Source organism: Dromiciops gliroides, chromosome 3 (assembly GCF_019393635.1).
Source record: "Dromiciops gliroides isolate mDroGli1 chromosome 3, mDroGli1.pri, whole genome shotgun sequence".
Classification (NCBI taxonomy): domain Eukaryota; kingdom Metazoa; phylum Chordata; class Mammalia; order Microbiotheria; family Microbiotheriidae; genus Dromiciops; species Dromiciops gliroides.
Genome location: NC_057863.1, coordinates 608,504,385 through 608,516,790, shown reverse-complemented (window position 1 = coordinate 608,516,790; position 12,406 = coordinate 608,504,385). Strand labels below are relative to the sequence as shown.

The 12,406-nt window shown below is 40.0% G+C and overlaps 1 protein-coding gene across 17 annotated transcripts in view; it reads left to right on the top strand.

Annotated features, from left to right (window-relative positions):
• The window catches only part of SRRM1 (serine and arginine repetitive matrix 1), a 36,885-nt gene that overhangs the window by 6,160 nt on the left and 18,319 nt on the right, over window positions 1-12,406 (top strand). For 13 of the 17 annotated variants that reach the window (XM_043992331.1, XM_043992334.1, XM_043992328.1 and 10 more), the window contains 5 exons: window positions 2,662-2,777; window positions 4,178-4,381; window positions 5,405-5,599; window positions 5,899-6,018; window positions 8,647-8,921. In XM_043992331.1, the coding sequence (XP_043848266.1) occupies window positions 2,662-2,777; window positions 4,178-4,381; window positions 5,405-5,599; window positions 5,899-6,018; window positions 8,647-8,921 (910 nt within the window). The remainder of the gene's footprint in view (window positions 1-2,661; window positions 2,778-4,177; window positions 4,382-5,404; window positions 5,600-5,898; window positions 6,019-8,646; window positions 8,922-12,406) is intronic. The other 4 variants (XM_043992336.1, XM_043992329.1, XM_043992335.1 and 1 more) reach the window with 1 other exon arrangement.

The following is a 12,406-nucleotide window of genomic DNA, read 5'->3' as shown; positions in this document are numbered from 1 at the left end:
TGATCTCCAGTGTTCCGTTTCCATCTGTAGTTCCCACCATGTCTAAATTTGTCTAACCCTCGTGTGTAATTTAAATTTCTAAATGTAGGTTCTAATCTGTCCCCCCAGTTTTTGGGAAAAACTGACTAAAAACACTGATAAATGAGTTTAGGTTTTTAAGGGCTTATTGAGAAAAAGATTATTAAGAGAAAGATTGAGAACAGAATTCCTACAACCTGGCAATCCTATCTTTCCTCAACTCTTCTGTGAAGTCCTCTGCCGCCAGGCAATGTCAGGAACCAAAAGAGAGCCTCTCTTTGCAGGCTCAGCTTCCTCCTTCCTGTCCCCTCCCAGAAATGGGAGGTTCTTCAAGCCGATTGGTTGACTGGGCCAGAAGGTGGTCAAAGTTCTTTGCTTCTGAGAACCATGCTTTAAGTACTCTTAAGTACCAGCCAGATGTGTTTACAATCTAGTTAACTAGGAGTCAATAATCCAGTCAGCCTCCTCATCCAGTTCAGTTTAAATCTCCAGGTGGGTCCCCGAGTATCTGCTAAACCCATTATCTTAACACATGTGATAGTCATACTAGTAGTATCCCTTGATTGAGAAATAACAATGAAAAAGCTGTGAAATCAGGCACTGTTAAATGGATTATTTTATCTACATACATTTGAAAAATGCTGCTTTATCTTTGTGTGAGAAAAGTTCAGTCTACAGAAGGTACTTTGTTTTACAACGGGACCCTTGTAATAGCTCGGCGACCCACACTGGAGTCCTCTATTTTTTTCCTAGTACATGAGGAGAACATAGTTAAGTCTTAGATTCTAGTAATTTTGTACATGCTTTAGGTCCAGTTTAACTGTAGTTTAGTAAAGCAGTAATTGGCTGTCTCTCATGATGTTCTTGAGGAAGTGAAGATAGGAATGGCTAATGGTGGAGTTAAGTGGATTTGGACTCAGTTGGCTGACCAGGCCCAAAGAGTCATTAACATGTCAGCACCAAACTTAGGGCATTCTGTAGTGGCGTACTCTCTGGATCTGTGTGTGCTTGAATATGGTGGTTGTAGCAAGATGGCTTCTAGGGACTTTATCTTTTAAGTGTCTTGGGAAAAACCCTAAGTGATGCGCTTACCAAAAGTTGCTTCTGATATAAAACTAGAGTATAATATGATATATTGGGTAGCAAGATCCAGAAAGATGAGACTGAATACATTTCAAAAATTTACGAGGGCGGGGTGAGGGTAGAATGTGTGCTGATGATAGAATTATAGATCTTCAGTCAAAGGAGACCACAGAGGGCTGCCCCCTCTTCTGGATGAGAGGATGAGGGACTAGCCCCCGATGGCAATGTCCGTGTGCCACTCAGTAGCCTGTGATGGTGGAAGGCCACGTAAGCTCATTTTCCTCATCTGGAAAAGAAGTGGATTGGACTAGATCCCATCTTCTTAAACTGTGGGTATGATGGAAAATTTGGCAACAGTAGAAGGTTATGTATACCTATTTTATATTCCCATATGGGGGGGGGCGGAGTGTGAACATTTCTTGGGCAAAAAGGGACCCAAATGGGAAAAGTTTAAGAAGCCCTAGTAGACTGGATGACCTCTAAGATCCTGCAAGCCCTAAATGTACTATCCTATCATAGTTGAGCCTCAGTTTCTTTTTCTGTTAATTGGGGGTAAGAGGAAAACTTTATTCCTAGGCTTGTTCTGTGGGAAATGCTTTGTAAAAAAAACTGCTAAATGTTATTAGTTATTACCTTTACGTACTTCACAGAGTTGTTCGGAAGATCAAATTAGGTGATGGATTTTTAAAATCATTTTTTAAATGGAAGAATACTGTGTAAATCTATGTTATGGCCTAAAAGATCCTGGTTCTCAAATGTGCTGGAGTCCTAGGTCCAGAGGTAGAAAGAGCTTAGAGGCCATCTAGTCCAACCTTTTAAAGATGAGGAAACCAGGGCTCCAAAAGGTTAAGTGGGGGCAGCTAGGTGGCACAGTGGATAAAGCACTGGCCTTGGATTCAGGAGGACCTGAGTTCAAATCCAACCTCAGACACTTGACACTAGCTGTGTGACCCTGGGCAAGTCACTTAACTCTCATTGCCCCCCCCAAAAAAAGTAACCAAAAGGTTAAGTGACATGTCCAGGGTCACATAGCTCATCTAATTCAAGAGTCCTGCCTCCCAAGTTCAATGCCATGTCCCAATAACAATTCTGAATCGTATAAATAATAGACCTTGGACCTGGATGACAGTGTCAGACCATGCAGTCTAGTATGCCCATTCATGGTCCTGTACATCTTTCTTTGGACTAAACCAACTTGAACAGAGTAGCAATTCTCTAACTCATTTCAAAAGTGATGGGCTGGTAGTCTTGTACATTCGTCTGGCAGGCATTTATCAAGCCCCATTGTAAACATTCAGGATAATACAAAGGTATTTAGGTTTATTGAGTGCCTTTCCACGTGACCCTGTGAGTTTCAAATGATTTTTTTAAAACTTTGATTTTACAAACATACCAACTAGAAAATCAGAGCAAATTTTAAATTAAAAGATCTATTGCTCTTATAGACAAAAATAGAATAATAGTGATAGTAATATTTGTACTTTTCAAGTGTGGTTTTAAAAGTAAGTGCTTGTTAATCTTAAAAATGTTCCAATCTGAATGTAACCTTGATGTTTAAAGATTGAACAAGAAAAACTGGCATCTATGAAGAAACAAGATGAAGACAAAGATAAGAGGGACAAAGAAGAAAAGGAGAGCAGCAGAGAAAAAAGGGAGCGATCCAGAAGCCCTAGAAGGTACAATGAAGAGATACTTGTGTTTGAGGATTGTACTTCTGATTACGAAAGCAATGTTGAGTTGTTTCGTTTGTTGGCTGAGATTTTCTAATGAGATATCATAGCTATAATTATTCTGCCCTCATCTTTTTGCCCTACAGAACTCATTTGTCTAGAGTTAACCCACAACTCCCAGATGATAAAAATGCAGGGTTTTGAAAAATAGAAATTATTTCATTTTTCATGGTTTAAAAAAACAACAAAACATTCTGATTCATTCCCCTCTCTCAGGCCCCCTCACTGTTTTGTTAATCTCTTTTCATCAGAAACCTATTCCCATTATCTTTGGGATTCTTTTATAAATATGCTAGACATTTCCTATCACAGGTTTTCGTAGTGAAATTAGACTTTAGATACTTATTTCTGTATTCTTCCTTTCAAGTTGGATTCTGGGTAGGGTCACATTTTTATTTCAAGCCTCTCTTTCCACTTTATTTACAGAGAAAGGTGAGGATTTGAGTAAACTTTTCATCCTAAGGGTTCTCATTTCCTCCTTTCCCCCAGTGTAGTTTATAAGAGGAAGGGAGATGCTAAGTACCTAATCCCTTTTGCTTAAGTATTTAACACTGAAATCTATTTATAGGTGAAGGAAAGCTTCAATATAAGCAGTGCTTGTAACTTAAAGGCACCAGTCATCAATGACTTCGCTATTAGTTCACAAGTAAAGTACTATAGTCTTCCTTCAGTGTGAAGGGGCGGGGTGGGGGGGGGAGCCTTCCTAATGAGCCCTGCCTTTAAAAACAGGGTCTCTTACTCTAAAATTGAGTTAATTTATAATTTCCCTTCACTTTAATGATGAATTTTGATCATAGAACTGAAAGTTACGTTCACTAGGACTAGTCAGTCAATAAACATTAAGTACCTACTATGTTCCAGACACTGCTAAGCTCTAAAAAGACAGCTAGTTCCTGCTTTCAAGAAGGTTGAAGTCTAAAGAATGTGGGTTACTCTTTGCAGGAATTTGAGCTGACTAAAAGCCTAAAATTTTGTCTTTAGCTTGATTTGTTTGTAGGCATGAATCTGTTCCTCTGAGATGTTGTTCTTTGTGGGTTTTATGCAGGCTTTCTGTCTCCTGGAAGAATGAGGAAGTAAATAGAACAGCTTGACATTTTGCCTTTAAGGCTAGAGACCTAAGTTATCTATGTTCCGCTATAACTGACATGTTCAATAATTAAGCTTCTTTTCTTGTCCCTTTTTGGTTTTCTTGTATCCCTCAGCCAGTGGGGAAGAAACAGAATATCTGATTTCCATGTGATATTCCTTAATTATGAACAGTTAATGCAATCTTTTATTAAACCAATGAAAAATCCTTCCACTCCCATAATGGGCAAAGACCTGAAATAAAAACTGTTTCATCCTAGACGCAAGTCCAGATCTCCTTCTCCTAGAAGACGAGCCTCCCCAGTCAGGCGAGAGAGAAAACGAAGTCATTCTAGATCTCCCCGTCACAGAACTAAGAGCCGAAGCCCCTCCCCTGCTCCAGAAAAGAAAGAAGATATCCCAGAACTTCCAGAACCTTCAGTGAAGGCCAAGGAACCTTCAATACAAGAGGCAACCTCTACTAGGCAAGTACTCTAGAAAGCTTTAGTTAGATATTTATGAAGTTCCATTGTAATGAATAATTGTAAAATCATTATCAGTGTTGTATGCCTATTGGTCATGTGGTATCCCTGGAAGAGAATGATGGGTTTTAGAGCTAGAAATGGATTTCCACCAATAATACAAATCCCTTTTCTTCAAAGTAATAAACATTTTTGTTTATAATTTCGAGTTCCAATTTTTATCCCTGCTTCCCTCCCTCCCCTCCCTGAAGTGGTAAGTAATCAGATACGGGTTATACATGGGTTATCCATTACCATAGTAGTCATTTTGTATATGAAAACTTGAATAAAAGAAAAAAAATGACAGTGAAAAAGAGCCTGCTTCAGTCTGTGTTCCATCAATATCAGTTCTTTCTTTGGAGGTGGATAGTATGCTTCATCATTAGTCCTTTGGCATTGTCTTGGATCATTGTCTTGCTGAGAATAGTTAAGTCATTTACTGTTCTTCATCAAACAGTATTGCTGTCTGCACAATTTCTCCTGGTTCTGCTCACTTCACAATACATCAGTTCACACAATTCTTTCCAGGCCTTTCTAAAGTTCATCCTGCTTGTCATTTCCTATAGCACAATAATATTCCATCACCATCATATACCATAGCTTGTTTAGCCATTTCCCAATTAATGGGCATTCCTTTGATTTCCAGTTCTTTCAACCACCACAAAAAGAGCTGCTATAAGGATTTTTGTACAAATAGGTCTTTTTCTCTTTTTGGGGGTGTCTTTGGGATGTAAACCTAGCAGTGTGATATTGCTGGATCAAAAGGTATGCACAGTTCTATAGCCCTTTGGGCATAGTTCCAAATTGCCCTCCAGAATAGTTGGATCTGTTCACAGCTCCACCAACAGTGTCCCAGCTTTCCCATATCCCCTCCACCATCCAATGTTTTTGTTATATACAAGTCCTTTCTTGAAGGACTTGAATGTATCATTTTACATAATTTATAACTCAAGTGGAAGAAAAATGAAACATCTTGTTTCTATACAGTGACATTCTGAAAGCTCCCAAACCTGAACCTATACCAGAACCGAAGGAACCTTCACCAGAAAAAAACTCAAAAAAGGAAAAAGAAAAGGAGAAAACCCGCCCAAGGTCTCGATCACGATCCAAATCAAGGTCACGAACACGTTCCCGGTCCCCTTCTCATACTCGGCCTAGACGGCGTCATAGAACACGGTCAAGGTAAGTTGTAACTTGAAGTCCATCTGTTAAATTCTCAAATTAGAATGTGAAGGGAAATTAAGGCTGCAATAACTTATGTCCACCCCAGAGGTTGAAATAATTAACTTGGAGAATTAGATTGGGACCCTTTCTCCCTACAGCTGCCTTAAGTAAAAACACTTGGTCACTAGAAATATAACGTATAATTTAAAAGTGCTGCTTCTCATAATCTCCATCTAGATTTTGTGTAGTTCATTTTCTGAGGTTTTTAAACTTTAACACTGTGCAACTTTGAGCTGATACCATTTCGTTAATGGTAGGTCATATTCACCTAGAAGACGCCCAAGTCCAAGAAGGCGACCGTCTCCTCGAAGAAGAACCCCACCAAGACGAATGCCGCCTCCACCAAGGCATAGAAGAAGTCGCTCTCCTGTGAGACGGTGAGCGATTTTATTGGGAAGCTCAAAATATTTGAAGGGCCATCATTTTTAGAGAATTTGTTCAGTTTACTTGGGATCAGCCAGTTAGCTGACAGTTATTCCAATTCCAAATAGGTTTGATACCAGGACTGGAAGCTCTCCACTAAAGTAGAGGAGCATGTCTCAAGCAAATTGTAAACTGCTGGTCTTCAAAGGACTTGATGGGCCAGGTTAGCAAGTAGGCATCTGAATTTTGTGAATCAACCCAAGATCCCAGAGTAAAGTTCAGTGAAGTCTCTTGTGTCTGATAATTCTCTTCTCATTTCTAGTAGCTGTGCGAAAAGACTGACCAGATAGTTTAAAAGGATAAGAAGTAAGACTGATAATGGATTGGTTGACCTTTCCTCTAGTTGGTTTTAATTTAAACCATCATGAGATTACAAGAAAGGAAAAGTTTAGATTTCTTCATTTCAGCAAACAAACTGGGAATGTTAGATACAACTCTATAGTGCTGAAGCTAAGTGGCTTGAGCTGCTTGTACAGTGAAGCTGTGTTCCTCAGTGGGTAGAGTTCTAGGCGTGGCTGGACTTGGGATCCTGACCTGCTGCTGACACTCAGTTGGTGACCAGGGACAAGTCCCTTCACTTCTTTGGGCCTCAGTTTCCTCATCTGTAAAATGTGACCTGTAGCACTCATTCGTGGGATTGTAAATCTCAAATGAGAATGTATATCAACAGCTTTGCAAACTAAAAGATTGTGAATTGAGCTGTCATTTATTACAGTTTTAATGGGGAAGCTAGGTGATGCAGTAGGTAGAGCCTAGTCAGGAAGACTCCTCTACCTGAATATAAATCTGGCTTCAAGACACTTTTACTAGCTTTGTAACCCTGGGCAAGTCACTTGACTGTTTGCCTCAGTTTCCTCATTGTAAAAGGAGCTAGAGAAAGAAATGGCAAACTGCTCCAGTACCTCTGCCAAGACAGCCCCAAATAGGGTCACAGGGAATAAGATATAACTGAACAAAAACAACATTCCAGTTTAATTACTTGTTGAAAGGGCAGTTTGATTGCTATGTGCCAGATTAACTTGAAGATGAAATTAATGACCTTTTCTGTTCTCTTAGTATTAGATTTTTTTTATAGGTAAAGCTGGATTTCAACTAAAACAAAAAAAACCTTAGCATTTAACGTTAACCCCTGGTGTTTGTAGATATTTCAGATTAATGGTTTAGTTATACACAGGTTTTAAGGATATTGGGAAGAGGTTTTAAGAATACCCAAAATGTAAAAATATTCTCTTCTGGGTTGAATTGGTAAAAGAATGATTGACTTTGTTTACCAGGAGCTGATCGCAACTGATGGACTGTTTACATTAGAAGGGAACCTGAGAGGTTTCCTAGACTGATAATCCTTATTTTATAGAGAAAGAAGGCTTGAGGCCTAGGCATTTGAAAGGATGTTTATTGTTTAGTTTTAGTTGTGTCTGACACCTTTTGGGGTTTTCCTGGCAAAGATACTGGGATGGTTTGCCATTTCCTTCCCCAGCTGATTTTACAGATGAGGAAACAAGGGTCGAGTGACTTACCCAAGGTCATACAGCTAGTACTTACCTGAGGCTGTATTTTAACTTAGCTCTTTCTGACTCCAGGCCCAGTGCTTTATCTTAACCACCCCTATGGGGAGGTCAGAGAGCAGGTATGTGACAAGAGCTGGAGATAGACCCAGGTGCACTGCCCCCTGGCCCCCAGCACTCTTTCCAGCACACCACTGATCAGTGTGGCTGTGCATTTCTGTGATGTGTAAACACCATTGGAGTTTTCCAAAATTCACCATTCCTTATCAGGCGAGAGATGGCTCTGGGACTTTCTAGTGGAGGATCCATGGAAACAGCTACTTCTCATGTCAGAGTTTTATGAACAGCGTGTTTCTTTGTTGTGCTTTCTGAGCCAATTTTCAATTAAAATATTTTGCACGTTGTGTAAGATTCCCTTTCAGCTGGTATTTCCCTCACACTTAAGGTAGGGTTTCTTTTTTTCAGGTTCTCAAGAATTCTGCCGTCAAAGGTGGATTCTGCAGGTACACATAATTGCAACAGAACTTAACACAAATTTTGTCGCAGAATTCATGAGGCCCCCAGCTTATAAGTTTATGTAGCTAAAAGGAATTCCCAATTCTTAGTCCTTCATGGGACAAATTGATCAGATTGTTTAGATATTTCAAATAAAACCACTCACACACAGCTGTTTTTTAAATTCAACCTTAAAGGTTCAATAAAATCAAATGTTCTTCAAGTGGAAAGCTTTGCCACTTATTATGTCTGCAAACTCAAACACTAACATTCCAAAGGGACACAAAAAAGTTACATGGCATTAGACTCTTATGATTCTGGTAACTTATAGAACAAAAACTGCCACCTTTGTCAGAATGATTTTTTTTCTGTTAATACTATCAGAAATAGCTGTTTCCTAACTTATAGATCATGTAAAGTTTGATTTTCCACATAATTTTTTAAAGTTTCTTGATTTGGTTAGCTACATAAACTAAAAAATTGGAAAATTTAAAAACTGCCTTTTTTAATGCAAAACGTACCTGAAAGGCTGGTATTTTAATCATTGTGGTTAAAAATTAGTCAATGTCCCTTGATCCACAGAAGGCGGCGCTCGTCAGCATCTCTCTCTGGCAGCAGTTCATCATCATCTTCATCCCGTTCCCGGTCACCTCCAAAGAAACCACCCAAAAGAATCTCCAGCCCCCCTAGAAAAACTCGTAGACTCTCTCCATCTTCAAGCCCACCACGGCGAAGGCATCGGCCGTCTCCGCCAGCAAGCCCACCGCCAAAAACCCGTCGCTCACCCACACCCCAGCAGTCAAATCGTACAAGAAAAAGTCGTGGCTCTGTTTCTCCAGGGAGAACCTCAGGTAAAGGTAAAACCAGACTCTTGCACGTATTCTTTTTCTCTGTTACCAAAATGGATTTGTTGGTAGTGGACTAAAGTTTAGGTGGGTTGTGTATGTTGAGTATTTCCCTCATCATTTTTGTTTGAGGAAACCACTTTTCTGTCCTTCAGCATTTTAATAAGTGCTGCAATTGAGGGCTTTATAGCTGTAGTTCTGAGGCTTTTGTACTGCGAATCAGCAGGGAGGTAAATGTGACCAAGAGATGGATATGGAATTTTGTTTTTCAAAGTTCAGGTCATCATAAACCACCAACTTGCAGTTTGGAGGGCCTTTCATTACCAGCTAGCATTTCTTCTGAAGATCTTTCTTTTTGATAGTCTCAATTGAGGACTCTGTATTCTAGTTGAATTCTCTTTGACCACACCAGTCTGTTAAAAGAAAGAACATTGTGTACTCTGGTGCATTTTTTGCTTTGTTCATTGCAATTTTAAGGAATTTATGTTGTTATCATGTCAAGCAAGTAGAATGCTGTATTTAAGTTGGAATGTGGGTTGTGTGGATGATTGGGGTTCCTTTCTTCAATATTAAACATTCATGGAAAAAAGGTTTGAATTCCATTAGTGTGGCATCTAAAAGGCCGGTTTCAGTAGGTTTAGTTAGAAAGGCCAGTGGTAGGGGAGGAACTCTTTAAGGCCCCTAGAACAACTGGAACTCTCAAGGACCAAACATCTTGTCTTTGATGCTGGAATCAATTTAAAAGCTGACAGCACTGATAGAAGCCTCTCAGATCAGAAGGTCTCCCTTGTGACTAAACTTCCTTAATGGAGCCCTATGGCCACAGCATATAAAGATGTCCATTGTAATACTATAGTTCACGTGGAATCAACATTTGATATGTATTGTACTTACACACATGGTAGGGGGGAGGTAGGAGGTGGAGGTGCCAGGTAGTTTTTGAAAAATTATGGTACTTAAAAAAGACAAATCCTGTTCCGTGTAAATTTCCTCTGTTGCAGTAACTATCTGAATGCACTCTGAAATGATAATATTTGATATTTTTTAAAACATGAGAGCATTTTAATCAATGCAACATTATTGGTACAGAATCCTCTTTTTAGCTATTGGTGTGTCAATTCCAGCAGTAATCAAAGAACCCGGGGAACATTTTAGGAATGCTCTTGCATTCACATGCTGAAGACTGAAGGGAGATCTGCAAGGGACATGGGGTTTTGAAGCATTCTGGATGGCTCCAAGAGTGGCCATCTGGAAGTTGAGCTGGTGGGTGCCGTGGCTATCTGTCCAAAGACTGCTTCATTTTTATGGGGAATGGGGAAAGCCACCAACAGAGAAAGGGGGTGATGTTTAATGTATGATATAGCTCGTCGATTGTTACCAAAAGAGGTGTTCTTAATAAATGGATTGGCTCCTAAATTGATGGAGATGTTGATATTGGCACTAATTTTCTTGTCTGAATAGAATCTCAAAAGGATATGGATGACCTCTTATGTAGGATTTTATTTGAGGTGGCAACCACCAGTCTTCACCAGGCCTCCAGGGATTGATTTAGGGCTCTTATTTTTGACAGTGGCAAGCTGCCATGGCAGGAGATTGTGAAGGAGGGAAAACCCTTTTATTTACTCCTCAGAATTCAGCAGGGGTAGGCGGGAGGAGGGCAGATAGGTTATTTTGGGAATAGGACGGGTTAATTACCCTTTGGGGACACTACGCACACACTATCAGAACACATTCCTGAGTCAGTCAGCTTCAGAACTAGTTTTTTTCTTTTCAGGTTGTTACTGTGGTATAAGGAACAAGAAAAATAAAAGAGCAAAGGTACTGTTGGTGACGCCAGCCATGCTTTGGTTTGTTTAAAGTACAAGCCTCAGCAGGTACTTTGTCCCATGTCCTTCACTGCCTTTCAAAGCATCAATAGATATATTCCATCAAGTCACAGAAAATTGTAGACTTAATGGATTACTTAAACAGCAACAGTTTTCTGTTGTGTATATTTTTTCCCTTTTATTTACTCTAAATTCATATATTCTAATAGAAAAATACTTGCCTCTTCACCATAGTTAAATCTCCTGTTTTCATTTTAAGTCATATAGTCAGGCAGAAATTTCTGGTGAACAATTAATATTATATTCACAATGGTACTTGGGGAGGGCGGGGCAATGAGGGTTAACTGACTGGCCCAGGGTAACACAGCTAAGTGTCAAGTGTCTGGGGCCGGATTTGAACTCAGATCCTCCTGAATCCAGGGCCAGTGCTTTTATCCACTGCACCACCTAGCTGCACACACCCCCCCCCAATGATACTTTGACTCAATTCAAACACTGAAAGAGGAAGTAATGTTGTCTTAGAAAAATTGGTAGTATAAATATATGTGTAAACATAGTTGTTATAGGTAACATGGTGCAGTGTGAGAATTTGCCACTGTGATTCTGAATGGGTACAGAGAAGGGACCAGTCTGCCTTGATGGGTAGCAGTATTCACCAGTCCAATGAAATAGATCCAATAAAAACTGGAAATTAAAGTTTATTAACATCAGTTTGTTCATAGGTTCCAAAAGATAAGTTTTCCTGATTTTCTCCAAATGACTTCTTAATTTCAAATCATTCCAATTAAGGAAACTTTTCCTATGTCTAGCAGAAGGAACTGATCAATTAAAACTGATTGTAAATCAGCAAGCATTTATTAAATCTCTGCTGTGTGCTAGGCACTGTGCCAAACCCTGAGGATGCAAAGAAAGGCAAAAACACCAGTTTAGCAATCTCGTTATATAGTGCCTGACACCTAACTCTCAAGCAGTTTAGATTCTAACAGAAGAGACGGAATCCAAATAACTGCGTAAGAATTGTATACAGGGGAAGTGACAGGTGATCTCAGAGGAGAGAACAGTAGGGCTAAGAGGCTGGATTTGAACTGGCCTGGGGACAGCCATGGCAGAGGTGTGGAGGCAGGAGAGGCATCATCTAAGGTGGCACAGTAAGTAGGCTGGTATAGCTGGCTTGTCGAGCTCTTGGAGGGGGGAATAAAGTATAAGAGGAAGGGAGAAATAGGAAAGGGCCTTTTAAACACCAAGCAGAGGGTTTTATGTTAAATTCATAAATTGATGGGGAGCCCCTGGGTGGTGGCGGTGGGGGCAGTTGACATAGGTATCCTGCACTTTGGTATGGTCACTTTGGTCTCTGAATAGAGGATGAACTGGACAGGGGGGTGGTGTGTGACTTGAGGCAGAGAGATAAACTGGAAGCCTGTGAAGGCCTGCATTGGGGTAGTGGCAATTTGAGAGGAGAAAAAGACATTAAAGAGAAATGTGATGTTAGAAATGAACAGATTTGATACGTGAAATGAGTAAGTTTGAAGAATCAGGATTACACCCATGTTGTGAGCCTAGCTGACCTCGAGAATGGTGGTGCCTGCTAATAACAATAGAAAGAGGAAGGAGGGGAGTGGATTTGGGAAAAGACAATGAGTTCTGTTTTGGGCATACTCATTTTGAGATACT